We start from the raw sequence: 15,963 nt of genomic DNA on the forward strand, positions 1-15,963 counted from the left end.
TTTTTCAAATAAAATACATTGTACAATATTTTTGTGCTACTTTTTCTCACGCTATAAGTAATGGCATTTAGTTCACCACTAACATATTATAAAAACCCAGTTTCCTGTTTAGATTCTTTCAGATTTAGAGCCAATTTCTAATTCTACTCAAGGTGACTTTAAGCAGATTTAATGCCAATTTTTAAGTGCTTCTCCTATTTAAAATACCATTCTATTTTTTGCCCTAATATAAATAGATTTAAATTCATCAATAATGTCCCCAATACAAGGTAGTCAGTATTGAGTTAAGCAAATTAGTGGGTGACCTTTAATGTCGTCATCATCTTCGTTACTTCTAGAAACAGAGCAGCATGCCCGGGAAAGGAAGAAGTCATCTAACAAGAGTGCTCTCCACCAGCGAGACCTACTCCTTCTCTCTTTGAAGTAGCACAACCAGCCTCGTGGGAAAATTCTGAATTGGCCGGTCCCTAGGCCGGCAGAACAGCGGCCTACTCCCTCTGCACCTCCCAGGCCACAGATGGAACCTAAAAGACATTCTCTGTACAGGTTGGTCCTGAGTGAGGCTTCTTCGCCCTTCCACCTCCCTGGTCAGGACAGACCATAGCAAAGCCCAGAATCCCACAACAGACTCCTACATTCAGCCACGATGGCCTTAGCCGGCCACCTCACCCTCAAAGCTGCACCACAGATGCAGTGGCCTGCGGTCCAGGCCAAGATACTGGGAAACTTCCCAGGGCTGCTGCTTCTCATCAGGAAGTGGAGGTCTGACCACAGCCCCCACGCTGTCTTTGAGATGCAGGGGGATCCACGGTGGTCATCAGGTTCACATACAATACATCTGTGACTTGGGACAACCCTTCACCTCTCAGTCGCTGAGACCCCTGGGGGTCAGTGTCCTGTCCACAACATTGGCTCCTCGCTCAAGATGGGGGTGGGGCAGCCCCATGAGTGACACCTGGCCCCAAGGGGTGGTCCTACCATAAAGCAGGCCCTCTTGCAATGAGGCCAGACCTGCCCTTGAAGGCTACAGAGAATCTGTGTCCGGCTAAGGCCAGGGAAGGAACAGCCTGCTGGGATAACAAGATCCGATCCCCTTACCTGCGGCTCTCAGCCATACAAAGAACTGGACCCACTCCCAAACCAAGGAAACGCCACCCTGGAAGGACCTGGGCAGGTGGGCGGGCCAGCCGCGGCCCCAGCCCGCCCGAGCTGGGAGGCAGGTTTGCCCAGGGTAACTCAGACTTCACAAAGAAACCATTTCTGGAATGGGGCTCCGTTGGTGAGTTGAAGTCAAAGGCGCACTTCATAGCTCCTTCCCAAACCCCGTGCATTGTCAGGGCCCTTGCCCCTTTGAAGCCGTGGTGAGTGATTGAAGCGTCTACTTTCTGAGAGGCAGATAGTACGGCCGGTAATCTGACTCTAAGCCCCGGGATAAAGGTAGTTTGTTTCCTCTCAGCCCTTCTGTCAACACCTCCTCAGTAATTAGCCCTAATTATTACCAAGGGCCAGCCTCCCATTCGGTTATTAAATCAGAAATAGTATCATGGCCGGGCATCTGTCAACACTCGGCTGGCGACCTTGGATTCATTGAATCCTCTGTCAGTATCCATGGCTTCAAAGATGCAGATCCTGGGGAGGGTTCCGGGATGCAGCCTGGCCAACCCTGCCCCAGAGGGAGGGAGGGAGGGAGGGAGCCAGGGAGGGAGGGGGAGAGGAGAGAGGAGGGAGGAGGGAGGTTGGTGCCACAAGCAGCCCAGCCCTACACACCTCGGGCCTCACAGCCCAGTGGGGAGGTGGGAGCCCAGCACTACCCCTGCATCCGCCTCCCCCACGGCAGCAAGTGCACACTATCCAACCACAGCCATTCCCAACTCCCCAGGGGAGTGATATAACTGCGTGTGTGTGTGTGTGTGTGTGTGTGTGTGTGTGTGTGTACGGGAGTGACAGGCACACCCCCAACAGCCCTTTCCCTAGAGGATCTGAAGCTGGTCCCAGGCCTGCCTGCCTCTGGCACATCTGTCTCCCAGGAGCAGCAGGCAGTGGCCTTGGCCTTGGCCTTGACTGATGGAGCTGGGCCCAAGATTGGGCAAGGCCCTGTTCTGTGAGTGCACAGGGAAAACAGCCGAGCCCCGCTGCCAGGAGCCCCCTCTGAGCTTCGTGTACAGCCTGGGCACCCTTGCAGGTAGGGCATCCCCCCATGAGCCAGTGAGTCCCCAAAACGTAACTCAGGGGACAGCCACAGACATAGGTTTTTGTGGTGGAGCCAAGTGTCACACTCCTGAAGGACCTGGGGTTAGAAAAGCCCCCACCTCTGCCTTTGGCTTGAAGCCTCTCCTTCCATCCAAGAAAAGAGTCACTTGCTCCATAACTTGGACCTTCTGCTCTTGCAAAGCTCAGCCACCACCGCTAGCAAAATAGCTGCCTCAGGCAGGAGCAGACACTGACCTCACCTCCCTGGGGGCAGTATCCCAGGCCCCTTGATTCCTGTGAAGGCCTAGGGGGGCTCCTGGCCTGCAGTGAGTTAGGCTTTGCCTCACAGTGCCTGGACACTCACCCCACCAGGTCTAAAAGCACCCCTTTTCCAGATGAGCCCCACTGTGTTTGGGGAAGACGGTAACAGGCCAAGTTATGGCCAAGCCTCCCAGGACCAGATCCTCTGCTGGAGTCAAGGCCCGCCTGGTGTGGTCGGTGCCCAGGCAGAGGTGAGCCCCCCAGCCCACCTCGGCCTGTTCTCCCTGCCACGTCAGAGCCAACGCACTGGCAGGGCCAGGCTGGGCGGGGGCAGCAGGAGGCAGCCTTCAGGAGAAAAAGGCAAGGTGATGTCTGAAAGGCATGCGATGTCTTACAGCCTGCAGGCTGGAGGTATGTGGTGTGAATGACCAGTCTGCTCACAGCCAGCAAGGGCCTCCCACAGCTGTGGGTGCTGAGGCCGAGAGTCTCGCAGACTTCTCCTGGGGACTAAGCTGAAAGGAAGGAAATGCCAGGGTGAGGGGCGGCTGGGCTGCAGGGGCAGGCAGGATGGGCGGGCAGGGCCTCTCCACGAACAGGCGTCTCAAGCTGCAGCTGAGGACATCCGTTACCCCCAGGAGCAGGTCCAAGGAGCCCTGAGATGGCAGGAAGGAAGCCTGACTGAGGGGCGTTTTCAGCCAACCTGCCCCCAAGCACTTACGGGCAGAGGTGGGAACCAGGCCAGCGACAGGCCACCAGTCTTTTTGTCACTGGTGAACACATGGAAAAGCTTGTTTCACAAGAAGTGTGACCATCCCCTTGTGCCAGTGCCAGCCTCTGGGGCACACCTCTGCCAGGAGGTCTGGTCCACAGCGGCCAGCTGCCCAGTGCTGATGATAGCGCCCAGACAACACTCACCTAGGGCATGGGAAGGGGGCTGATCCCCGCAGGCTCGTGCCCAGGCAGCTCCTAGGAACCCAATCCCACTTGAAGAGGGACCCCAACCATGGTGATGCACTTCCTGACAGGGATCCATGTGGCTGCTCCTGTGGCAGCGAATGGGGGACTCCCTCCAGGGATCTGCCTACCATACCCTCAAATAACAAGCATACAAATGCACTGCATGTTCACAATGGGCTGCAGGTCTAGGGGCACCCCCCCACACGTGTGCACTCACATGAACGGCTGCCAGCAGGGCCTGGTGGAAGTCTCAGGGAGGGAAGGGTCAGGGACAGTGATTGCAGCCCTGAGGGGCCTGCTACTTTCCAGGCATATGGGAGGCAGAAGTTCTAATTTACAGGTCGAGGAGTTCAGCAACTTGCTGGGAGTGGGGACAATAACGAGGACCAGGAGGCTGAAGTGGGCATTATGAAGTGTGCACCTGGAGCGGAGGGGTGGACAGGACAGAACTGCACTGGCTCTGGATCACCTCCTGGCTGCCATCACCCCAAGGCTCCAATTTGTACACTGATTTTCAGGGGAGGAATACAGGTACTCGGTGGTGGGAGGCTGTGGTGCCCCAGGGGACAGTGCATTGGATCAGGTGCCTGACCAAACGCATCCTGGATCCTCCATCCTGCAGGCCCTCCCAGGTCACCCACCTCCCCACCCACAGCCTTTAGAAAGCCTAGCTATGGTGGAAATGTCAAAGTGAATGACGACGCTATGCACTTAAACTATGGGGAGTGCAAGATGTGGCATTCCCAGCAGCCAGCTGGTGTCCCTGTGCCGACCACAGGTAGAAAGCAGCCCAGGGACATCCCTCTACCATCTGATGGTTTTGCCAATGGGGAGACAGAAGCACCTGGCAAGTGGATGAACACTCATGACCCACAGGTCCCAGCCCTGGCTATGTACTCCTGAGGCCAGGAGAGAAGGAACTGGCTGCCAAGGGCACCCTGCAGCCCAGGGGCTCCTCCCAGGCCCACCCTTGACACCCCTTTAACAGAGATCATGTCACCCATCTGCAAATGAGGACACCACTGCTCAAAGACAGATAAAGTGAGCTCAGGACTCCTGCTGCTCCAGAGAGCATGCCCAGCCAGCAGTCCACCAACACAGAACCCCAGGGTGAGGACCACTGCTGGAGCCAGATGGGCACAATGTGGTCCACTGTGCCATCCTCCCTACTTCTGTGTTGTGATGGAATGTGCTTTAAAAACTAGCCAAGACAATCTGAAGAACCAGGGAGGGGAAGACGTTTCTCTACCAGATAAAGACGACGTACCATAAAGCTAGATCGTTAGTGAGGGATAGAACAGACCAGAGCCAGGCGTGTATGAGATGGCATCATGGACAGGTGTGGGCAGCATGGCATCCAGCACTGGAGGCTGACAGTCACCTGCCCTGAGGGAAAGGTGAAACGGGGCCCGCTATCGGTTCGGATAGAATAGGTCATTCTGTGGAAAACACAAGTCCCCAAACTCAGTAGCTTCACACATTCAATGTTTATTTTCATTCCTATTACATGTTCAGCGCCGGTGCGTGGAGAAACCACTCTTCTCAGGCTCTCTGATGCCAGCAGCAGACGCCTCCGCACACCACACCATTACAGACTCCACAGTCAATGCAAAAGGCAAAGCATTCAAACTTGGGAATACAGTGTAATGTCTTTGACCCTCAGGGAGATATTTCTTAAGAAGAGTCCTGCCCCAGCCAGGTGGCTCAGTTGGTTGCAGTGTCGTCCCATGCACCAAAAAAGGCTGCAGGTTCGATCCTTGATCAGGGCACGTACAGGAGGCAACCGATTGAAGTTTATCTCTCACATTGATGTTTTTCTCTCCCTTTCTCTCTAAAATCAATAAAAACATATACTCAGGTGAAGAGTTAAGAAAAAACAAAGAAGGCCCAGCCAGTGTGGCTCAGTGGTTGAGCATCAAACCATGAACCAGGTCACAGTTCGATTCCCAGTCAGGGCACATGCCTGAGTTGCGGGCTCAATCCCCAGTGTGGGGCATGTAGGAGGCAGCAGATTGATGATTCTCATCATTGATGTTTCTCTCCCTCTCCCTTCCTCTCTCTGAAATCAATAAAAATATATATGTTAAAAATATTAATTAAAAAAAGGAAGTGAGAGTCCTGCATACAAAACAATTGGGCACTTACTTCCTGCTCGAGGGGCTCTACACAGGGCATTCAGTGACACTCAGAAGGGTTCTCATGACAGTACTGCCCAAAAATTGCAAATAAATTAATTTAAAAAGAAATCCATCTTGGGCAGTATAATTGTGTCCCCCCAAATTCAGAGTTCTAACCCCCAGCCCCTCAGAATGTGATTATTTGGAGACATGATCTTTTAAGAGCTAATTAAGATTAAATTAAGTCATATGGGTGGGCCCTAATAATATGACTGGTGTCCTCTCAGAGATCAGGACACAGACAGGCACAGAGGGACCACCATGTGACGGGAAGATAGCCATCACAAGCTAGGGAAAGGGGCCTCAGGAGGAACCACCCTGTAGATACCTTGACATTAGACTTCTAGCCTCCAGAACTGTGGAAAACACACACAACGTTTTTGGTTTAAGCCATGCAGCCCTACAAACGCACGCAGGCATCTTTCCAGGGTAACGATGCAGCACGCCAACCACTGCCTCAATTGCTGCACTCTTGAGTCGTGCTGAGTGGATGCTTGCTCTTCTCAAGGCTGAGCGCCCCACCCTACCCCTCAGGAGGATCAGATGCTCTCATCCATGCAAACTCAGGTGTGGCTTCTCTGGCCAGGCAATCGGTAATGGAAGGGGAGACATGTATCACCTGTGGTGCACTGTGGTCTTTCCACTCCTTCTGTGTTCGTAGAAAAACACATCCAGTGGGGCTCCTGTTGGCATGGGTCCCTAAGGCACTACAAAGGGCAGAGGGTGTCCCAGTTGATCTGTGACGGAGATGCAGTTTGTTACTGCAGCACAATCTGGCACATCCTGACTGACACAATGGATGACAGCTCTATTTACCTCCCTCCTTACTGCTGGACCTTTGGGCTGTTTCGTTTTGCTGCAGTGAGGCTCACTTGGCAGTCACTAGGGCTCAGGCCACTGCATAGGTGTTTTCTCATTCAACCCTTCCACACCCTGTCCTGTGTGGATAAACTACAGCTCACAGAGGTCAAGGTGACACCAAGGGCTGTCCGCTTCCAAGTGTAATAGGAAAGGTATGACCAAGCTCAAGTCCATGTTCTGAAGCCCCACACCAAGAAATGAGCAATGACCAAACATATGCAGGCAAGTGATCAGCGTCTACGCATCTAGAAATGTCACATGGGCAAATTGTAGTATTGGACACTTTAACCAATAGCATTAAAAAAAAAGTCTGTTTCTCCATGCCTTCAGCAATTCTGGGTATCTAAGACTTTTAAAGTAAGTTCTGGAATCACAGACTGGATTACTACTACTTTAATGATTTTTAAAATGTTGAAATCTTTAATTCATCTGGAGTATAGGCTAGTAGGAAGAGGAAAGTATGCAGTTTTACTATTTTCCAGATGGCTAATCAGTTGTTCCAACTCCTTTTACTGAATAATACATTTTATTCCCATTAATTTGAAACACCTCTAGGACTAAATTCCTATTTGGCTTTATTCCAAAGTTCTCTATTCTCCTCTGTTCATCTGTCCACACCAATTTCCAAGCACCTTCATTATTGCAGCTTTATAAAATGTTCAGTATCTCATAGGACCTTTCCCTCAATACTTCCGGCGTTAGAACTTTCTTGGAGACAGATTCGTTAAAAACCCTCCCATAGTGCCCGCTGTGTCCTATCTTTAAGAAATTAAGTCTGCAGGTATTTCCAAGAAGTGAGGGACAGGCATGGTGATCTAGAAGGGCCCTCATTTGAGCTGGCAGGACAGCTCTGGCAGTAGAACCTAAAGCTGCTTTCTGGGGGGATGGCCCCGTTGACACCCTATGTTGCTGGCCTCTGCACAGACCGCCTTTCCTGTCTCCATGTAGTGGACCTGGAGTGAATTCCTTCAGCTCAAGATTGGCATTTTCCCTTCCGACCCCCTGGGTTTTTTCCTCCCTCGGGCTCCAGGCAGCTCCTGTGGGCTTGGATTACCATCTGACATACCTCTCCTGAGGGCCAGCTTTGCCAAGGCAGGCCCAAGGGGATTGGGGGAGAGGCCAGATGACCTGTTTAATTTGGAGAAAGCAAAGGAGAAGAGGACAGGACCTCACTGGTGATGGCAAGGTGCCTGTTCCTGAGTGGCATCAGGAGAGAATGGGGGGGGCTCTGGCCTGGCCTGCCACACAGGCAGTGTGTACAGTGTTGCAAAGTGATAGCTTCCTCTGGCACCGACCTAGCTGCTCTCCCACTCTGTGGGGCAACAGGAACACAGCGTCAGGAGAGGAGGCCCTGTCATGCTTGGTGGGAGGAGGGCCCTTTGAGCATTCGCCACTCCCAGCTCTCCACACACAGGCGGGCGACCCCAAGGAGGGTGCTCCTGAAAGCTGCTTGGTCTGGCAGGCTTGCGGAGGTGTTAGGGACAGGCTGGCTGGAGTGGGTGGGAGCAGTCAGACTGTGCCTGAAAAGGAGGGCCTGGACCTGAGCAACAGCAGGGAGGGGCAGTAGTGTTATCCCACACAGAGGGACTGGGGCTGCCTAGAACATTCTGGGATTTTCCACATCTGATCAGAAAGGCTGAGTATGATTTCCTTTGTCAGCTTGCTTGTTTTGCTTTTAGGGTTATATTAGCTTCCCACCTATTTCCAAGATTTGCAACTGTTTTACCTGCAAGTTATCTGTGCCTTAAAATAACTTACACATAAAACCATCTGAACCCAGAGCCTTTTGAAGTGAGTTATTAAATAAAATAATCCCAACAATGTGATTAAAAATTTTTATCAGCTGTTTTGCTTATTATAATTTTCCCTAAAATGACTAGTTTTAATTGCAGTTCCCATTTCCACTTATTTCTTCTTTCTACTTTTTCTTCTTTCCAGGAAGGTGTTCCTTTGTTTACACAATTGTAAAACTGAAAGGGGCTTGAAATTCTTGCCTAACCACTGATTGGTGCACTGTACCAACCCTACGTTAAATTTAGCTTGAGGGAGCGTCCCAGCTCAGCTCATCATTAGAAAACCCATCCTTGTGCAGAACAGGTCTTTCTTCATTCCAATCCTCTGGCCCCCTGGGGCCTCACAACTCAGATCTGCTGCCTGCTCCTCACTTCACCTCTACTCCTAGAAAAGTCAGTTTTCAAGGCCACACTTCACCTGTCAGGCCTCCCACTCCCACCCATTCAGCCCAACCCCTCAACCAGACCCTTCCAGTCCTCAGAGCTCCCAACCATACATGCAACACTGACCTGGGGTGCTTGGGGCCGGGGCCTGGCCTCTCTGTTCCTGACAGAATGGGCACAGTGCTCCTGCCAATGGAACAGACCCTGCTTGTGGGCAGCCACCACGCCACAGGCTCAGCCATGGATCCGTCGCACATTTAATGAGCACTGGTTGTGTATCAGGGACACGAGCTAAGATGGAGCTCCTGCCCTAGAGGCTCACAGTCTACGAGGATATACCAGTCATGTGGTGCTGGGTTCAGGCTGAATCAGCATGTGCAAGAGTGGGCAAAACGGCAATGACTGTTGAAGAGCAGAAAGTGGAAGGGCATCAGGGGCAAAGGCACTGAGATAGAAAAATGGAAGAAAACCAGGTGACTAGAATGTTAACACAGAAGGAAATGCCTGGAACAGAGCTGAGACTGAAAGGTAGCTTGCATTCTACCTTCCTGTATTTGAGCCTTCCCAGCTGACCAGGGCTGCTGCTAAACCCACAGAAAAGCATCTTTCTCTACCAAGACACCATCTGACTCACACTCAACATTGAAAGTGGCCACCTCCTCCATGCAACCTTCCTTAAATTCCAGCCCAGAGGACAGGTCACGGGAAACAGAGATAGGGGTGGGGGGCAAAAGCAAAGACCATACAGGGACCAAATCCCAAAAAGGCTGGCGTGGCAAACCAGTCCAGTTGCGGCCAGCACTGAAGGGGGTTCTGTGTGTGTGTGTGTGTGTGGGGGGGTATGGGAGTGGGGGAGGCTTACAAAGACAGTGCAAATATATGATGAGGACTGATCTATAGAGCTCTGTCCAACTAGTGGGAACAAACCCAGGTGAGAGGGCACTCCAAGGGCAGGTGTGGGGATGCAGGACCCAGCAGGAAGCAGCCTCTGTGCCATCGGGGAAGTCAGAGAATGAGGAGCACAGGGCAGAGGCCAGCGGTCTGCTGTGGTGGGGGAAGGGGAAGGACAAAGGCAGTGTCCAAATGAGTACACCTCCTGCCCAGCAATGGGGCAAGTGGACAGCGCCACACCTGGCAGCACCACATCTAGAGTCATCTGGCAATGCCACTCGGTCCGGGGTGGGGGGGCGGGGGGGAGCTGTGGGATTCCTTGGCTACACAGGCCACTTCATCACGAGGAGCACTGCTGCACCTGCCTGGGACCTGTTCAGAATCCAGGGCTGCAGGGTGGAGAGCAGGAGAAAAAGGTGGCTCTTGGGGTCTCTGGGGTGTCTACCGCCCCTTGTGGGCCACCTACCTCCCCTATCTTCTGGGGTTCTGGCCCCGCTGGGTGAGCTGGATCTGGTTGCTGGGCAGGGGGGTTAGGCAGATTCTGAAGGCACAAGGACAGGTTTGGGGACCATCTGTGTTGGCTGGGAGGAGGCTGGCCCCACCAGAACAGGATTGGTGCTACAATCCTGCAAAAGTGGACAAGCAGGGGGCTCAGTGGGCCCAGGGCTGCTCTCCTTGGCCAGCTGCTGCTCAGGCAGAGGATTTTTCCATCAGAACTAGAAACAGCAGGGGTGGCCAGAATGTCTGGGACAGGCCTGAGGGTAGCACCCATGTTGAGTGCCAGGGCCTCGGAGAACCTGGCTAAGTACTGCCTCACCACAGGCAGCTGCGGGGCCGCTGGTGGCTGGCTTGAGGCGGGGACAAGGGGCAGGGCTGCAGCACGGTACTCAGCAAAACTGTTCAGGTTTTGAATAACCTCCTCAAGGTCCTGGCAAAAGAGCTCATAATCATCAGGCAGGGATAGGTCCCCGTCAAGGTAGGGGGCTGCCCACGCCCAAGCGGGGTCTGTCAGGCGCCCTTGAGGGTCTTGCAGACACAGCTGAGGTTGTCCTGGTAGTGCTCGAAGCGGAAAGACATGCAATCGCCCAGCTGGGCCAAAAAGCGGTGCAGCAGCCATGGGGAGCCATCCAAGGTGCCTGGGTCTGAGCCTGGCACCCAGTGGAAGTCCACCCTGAGGGGTCGTGGGTTGGGCATGTGCACAGTGAGGTAACCCTTTCCTGTGGCTTCACAACTCACTGTGCTCTTCTGCTCCATGGCCATACACACACACACACACACACACACACACACACACACACACAGGATCCCCACAGCAGGGCTGCTCAATCCAGGGATCCACTAGGGGGGGCATATGCAGCCCCAGGAAAGGCCCAGTCAATCTCTTGCCAAGGGGTGTGCGTTGGCATAATTGGCTGCAGCCCAGATGGGACTGCAAGGACCCTCCACCAGCGCCAGCCACAAGGAATGCTGGGAGTGGAGGGAGGCTGTTGCACCAACAACTAAAAAGAAGGGGAAAAGAGAGGAAGAGATGGCACAGGAAGGGGGGCGGGTGGTCAGAAGAGACACACAGGACACAACAGGACAGAGATGGGCTAGAGATGGGTGTGGTAAACCCAGGTGTTCCGGGCAAGTGCTGAGGGTCAGGGGAGCTGAGAAGAGCTCATAGGACTGTCAAACGCAGGTCACCATCCAAGGCATTCTGTCCAAACACAAGGTGGGGGAAGAGCAGAAACTAGGCCTAACCATCACCAAGGGGCTGCAGGAGGAGGCAACAAGGAGACAAACCCTAGCTAACCCACCAGGAGTTTTGAGTGGAAGCAAGGCCTGGGATGTCCAAGAAGGCTGGCAAAGGCCACCTGTGACATTTCAAGGGCAAGATGTGATGGCAGATGCTGTCAGTACCAGAAGGAAAGGGGGCCAGATCAGCGCCCCCTGGGCTTCCTGGAACAGCCTGGCTATCAGAGAATTTCAGAATGACAGTAGCAACCTTTTACTAAGTGCTCTATCCACACCACACCCTGACCCTCTCATAAGGCTGGTACTATTATGGTCCCCGAGGCAGAGTGGTGAGTGACGTCGCTTGTCTGCAGCCACACACCAAGCAGTAAGTGGCAGAGGCAGCTGAACCTGGCTCTAGAGACCAAACCCTTAACCATCAACTTCACCACACCAATTATGAACTACACTTTACAACCTGCTTAGGAGTCTTCTAGCTGCCCCAAACACTAACACTAACTTGTGGCACAGATGGTCATACGATTGTCTTACATTACAGCATCAGGAGCATGGTACCCTGATGCTGTGTGTGTGACAGGAGCCCGGGGCTTTGCTATTCTCTGTCTGTGTGTGTGACAGGAACCCGTGTGTGTGACAGGAGCCCGGGGCTTTGCTATTCTCTGTCTCTAGGCACGAGGCTTTCCAGAACTCACTTCACCACTCAGAGTACAGCCTACAGGCAATGACACCCCGACCCTGAACACCACCGCCCTGCACTCCTTTCCCTGTCGAAAACCCAGCATCTGATAGTTCAAGTTCAATCCCACTTGCTGCATCTTCTCTCACCTCCCTAAAGTTACTCCTGCTCAGGGCCTGGAGAGCAGTGATCATCAACCCTGAGTATTCAGGGAAAGGAGGCTGCAGCCATCAGCAGGCACAGTTCTTTTCCACTGCAAGGAGCCCTCCCCAAGGGCTGTCACACTGCCTAGACTAACGTAGCCACCTCCCCGGTCTCTGCAAAGGGAGGTCCACGCACGGCCTCTGCAGCACTCTCTGCTTCACCCCTCCTTGTGCAGTTTTCCCAACAACCCCTCCACTCACATCCCAGCACTCCACACCTAGGGCACCGCGGCCTGCACACACCTTCGTGTGCAGTTTCCTGTATGTTTACCTGGCCCCCATCAGAGTGAGTTCCTCCAGGAAGGCACAGCTCTACTGGTCTTTCTGCCCAGAACCTCCCAGGGTGGCCTGCAGCACTCGAAGCTGCCAGGGCCACCAGCACCTACCTCTGCCACCCAAGCATTACAGAACCTCTTAGATATATTCCCTACGCTGGGGGTGGTCTTCCCCGTAAAAGCCCTTCCCATCCTAATACAAGGAAAGAATGTTCTAGGGCCTGCCACAGCAGTGGCCCAAGGAGCAGCACACAAATGCAGTACACTCAAGAGTCCAGTCCAGTCCCTCACCGAGCTCTGAAAAGCAATAACCACATCGCAGCTCCTATCACCCACCTGAGGTTAGGTGCCAGGTCGCCCACAGAGACCACATCCCAGGCCCAGGAGCCAATGCACTCCCTTTCTCCCAGTTTGGACCTCCCATCCCTACTTAGAACCCTAGCTGTCACCCTCCCAATTCATCATTATTCCTGTGTGCCCTCTGCAACCTCAGGAAGAAAGCATCTCTGCGCCAAGCAGCCAACCCTGCATGGGCCGGAACCTTCCTAGGCCTGGGCCTGCCTGGTGAAAGAACCCTGGCTCTCCCACACCTATCCATCTGTGGGTCTCTCTCCTTTCTATCCTCACCATGCCTGGCACTGAGGAATGTGGGCCCTTCTCCTGGGCTGGACAGCGCTCTATCAAGGAGCGGGTACCGCGGCTCACATGCACTTGCCTCCCACAAAGATCAGAGCCAGCGCCTGGGACACTGGAACATCCTCTGCTCCGAGGAGACCCCGGGCCCCCAAGAGTAGAATAACTTGCCCAAAGCCCCATAGCAAGTGCCTCCACTTCAGGGCAGACCACTGGCCCGGCCCTCCTGCAACCGCCATGCAGGAAACCGCGGGGATCTGAGCTCACAAGCTCCACCACAATAGGAATCCGACCCACCTACGGCTACGCCAGGCGCCCACGGAAAGGGTCCACGAATCTGCAGCCAGAGACCTTGCGAACGCGTCTCCCTCCAAGGCCGAGAGTCCCAGTGTCACCTAGAAAGTGGAGAACAAGATCGGCCGCCGTGAGGCGAGGCGGGGGACTACCTCTGGGGACGCAGACGGCGGGAACCACCCGAAAAACGATTGCAGACGCCCCCTCAGCCCCGGCGCGGATGGACAAACTGAGGCCCGTTGGCCGGAAGGCCAGCGGGGACCCGGTCCGGGGACTCCGAGGGCGTCTCCGAGGACGGGGATTTGGGAAGGGACGGAGGGCGGAATCCCAATGCCGGTCGCCCGGGTTCTCGCCGCCCCACTGACCCTAGAGCCGAAGATAGTGACTCCAACTCGGAGCCGTGAGGACCTCAGGGCCCCACCGCGTTGTGCAGCCACACCCCCTGCGTGCGCACAGCCTCCCGTACGTCGCCGCACCGGCGCTCGGCCCACCCTACGCCGGCCGCCCCACCGGGCCGCGCCTGCGCCGTGCGCCCTGGAGTCGCGGCCGCGCGGAAGCTCCCAGGTCCCGCCTGCGAGGCAGCGCGGCGCGAGGGCTGATGGGATCGCGCTCAGCCCTACGCCGCGCCAAGTGCCACGAGAGCACAGCGGGCCGCGTGCGCAGGCGCGGAGTGGCGGGAGCGGGCGGGGTTACGGCGGGCGGTGCAGCCCGGGCGGGCGGGGAGCACACGTGAGGAGGACCGAGTCGCTAGCGGGCGGCCCACCTGGCTCCCGCAGAGACGCTGTTCTTGATGCCCCTGGAGCCCGGGTTCACCACCTCGAATCGGCGGGGCACTGGGGGCTGCGGGCACCAGGGCGGGTTTGGGCGAAGAGGGGCCGCAGCGCTCCTCTGCAAAGCCCCTCTCACCATCCGGTGCCCCGTGTTAAAAGGGCCAGGTTCTGGGCGGGCAGCTCTGCCCCCAAGGACCCTCCACCTGCGGGCTGGCAGGCGGGGCCTGTGGGTTTCTCATCGTTGGTGGGTTTATGCTGCTCTACCCCAGCCGAGGACAATGAGGGCAGGCTGCCAAGGCAGCCCCGGAGTGGCGTGCCCAGTCAGCACCCAGGGACATTGGGGACGGGATGGGGGCTCCTCACGGGCACGGCGCATGCCTCCTGCCCGCGCCCTCACGGTGCCTGGACCAGAGGCGGGAGAAGGTGCCAGCCCCCAGCGCAAGGACCTGACGTCCCGTGGGCCAAGGACCTGGATGCAAGCCAGGGGTTACCGGGGCCAGGGACAGCCGAATTCACTGGAAAAAATGATTTTTTTTTCTCAAGGCGAACACACGTAACACATCAGCTCCCTTTCTGCCCTGGTCTAGTGACTCCTTTCATGAAAGGGTCTCTGAAATGTTATCTGCATTTACACCCAAACTCAGTCTCTTTGATCTCTGAGACGCAAATCAAAGATCACATTGTACCTTCCCCGGGTCTGCGGGGCTTTCAGCAGCCTCCGCCAAAAATAATAAAAGTGGCACCCGGCCAGGAAACGCCTCCTTGAAGCGTGAATGAAACTTGTATTTTTCGGTTGTATCTTTCCTAATTGACCTGATAATTTAAACTTCCTGCCTCAAAGGAGAGGGGGAGTTTCCGACAATTTGGCTTACCTCAGGCACTAGGCAGCTAAGGCCAACGCAGGGCCCATCAGCAGGCTTGTGTGAAAGACGAATTCAACCGGGCCAAGCCATCAGAAAACAACTGTTTAGGTCCAAATTGCGTTTCCCCCCCACTCAGGCCATCTAAGTATATGTATTTTTTTAATTGTGGTAGAATATATAACATAATATTTAGCATTGTAACCATGTGTAGGCTCAGTGGCACCAATGACATTCACATTGTTGTGCAGCCCTTCACCGCTATCCAGCTCTAGGACTTCATCACCCCAAACAGAAACTGTCCCCATTAAACACTTAACTCCTCAACATCACCTCTTCCCGCAGCCCCTAGTAACCTCTAGTCTACTTGTCTATATTAACTTGGCCTATTCTAGGTGCCTTGAATAAGTGGAATCACACATTATCATTTCACTTAGAATAGTGTTGCTTTTAATCCTCACCCGAGAATTTGTTTATTGACTTGAGAGAGAGAGAGAGAGAGAGAGAGAGAGAGAGAGAGATCAGTGTGAGAGAAACACATTGATTGGTTGCCTCACATACTGGTACACTCCCCAACCAGGGATTGAACCTGCAATCTAGGTATGTGCTCTGATGGGGAATTGAACCCACGACCTTTCAGTGTATGGGATGATGCTCCAACCAACTGAGCCACTCTGGCCAGGGCTAGAATAGTTTAAAGGTTCATCCATGTTGTAGCATCTATCAGAATTTTGTGTCTTTTTAAGGCTGAATAATATCCCATTATGTGTACACTAGAGGCCCGATGCACGAATTCATGCACAGGTGGGGCCCCTCAGCCTGGTCTGAGATCGGGGCTGATGGGGGTGCTGACTGGCTGGGGGAGGGACCGCAGGAGGTTGGCCTGAAGCAGGAGGTTGGCTGTGGGAGTGCACTGACCACCAGGGGGCAGCTCCTGTATTGAGCATCTGCCCCCTGGTGGTCAGTGCGTGTCATGGGGACCCGTTGAGTGGTCAATCGGT

General features: G+C 54.5%; 2 protein-coding genes across 3 annotated transcripts in view; both read right to left on the reverse strand.

The window, feature by feature from the left end:
* GNB1L (G protein subunit beta 1 like) overlaps positions 1-13,885 on the reverse strand; it is a 50,799-nt gene extending 36,914 nt beyond the window's left edge. Inside the window, exons 1-3 of one of the 2 annotated variants that reach the window (XM_054712818.1) lie at positions 13,698-13,885; positions 13,336-13,433; positions 6,205-6,322 (exon numbers count right to left, since the gene is read on the reverse strand). The gene's annotated coding sequence lies outside the window, so the exon portion shown is untranslated. Of the gene's footprint in view, positions 1-6,204; positions 6,323-13,335; positions 13,434-13,697 lie in introns of those variants that run through there. The other variant, XM_008142604.3, reaches the window with a different exon arrangement.
* Positions 9,838-11,769, reverse strand: RTL10 (retrotransposon Gag like 10). The gene is given in 9 exon segments (XM_054712847.1): positions 9,838-9,903; positions 9,981-10,046; positions 10,048-10,223; positions 10,226-10,532; positions 10,535-10,786; positions 10,788-10,859; positions 10,861-10,905; positions 10,907-11,013; positions 11,751-11,769. Coding segments are annotated over 9 exon segments (1,110 nt in total).
* Positions 13,886-15,963: the final 2,078 nt, after the last annotated feature.

Source organism: Eptesicus fuscus, chromosome 23 (assembly GCF_027574615.1).
Source record: "Eptesicus fuscus isolate TK198812 chromosome 23, DD_ASM_mEF_20220401, whole genome shotgun sequence".
NCBI lineage: Eukaryota > Metazoa > Chordata > Mammalia > Chiroptera > Vespertilionidae > Eptesicus > Eptesicus fuscus.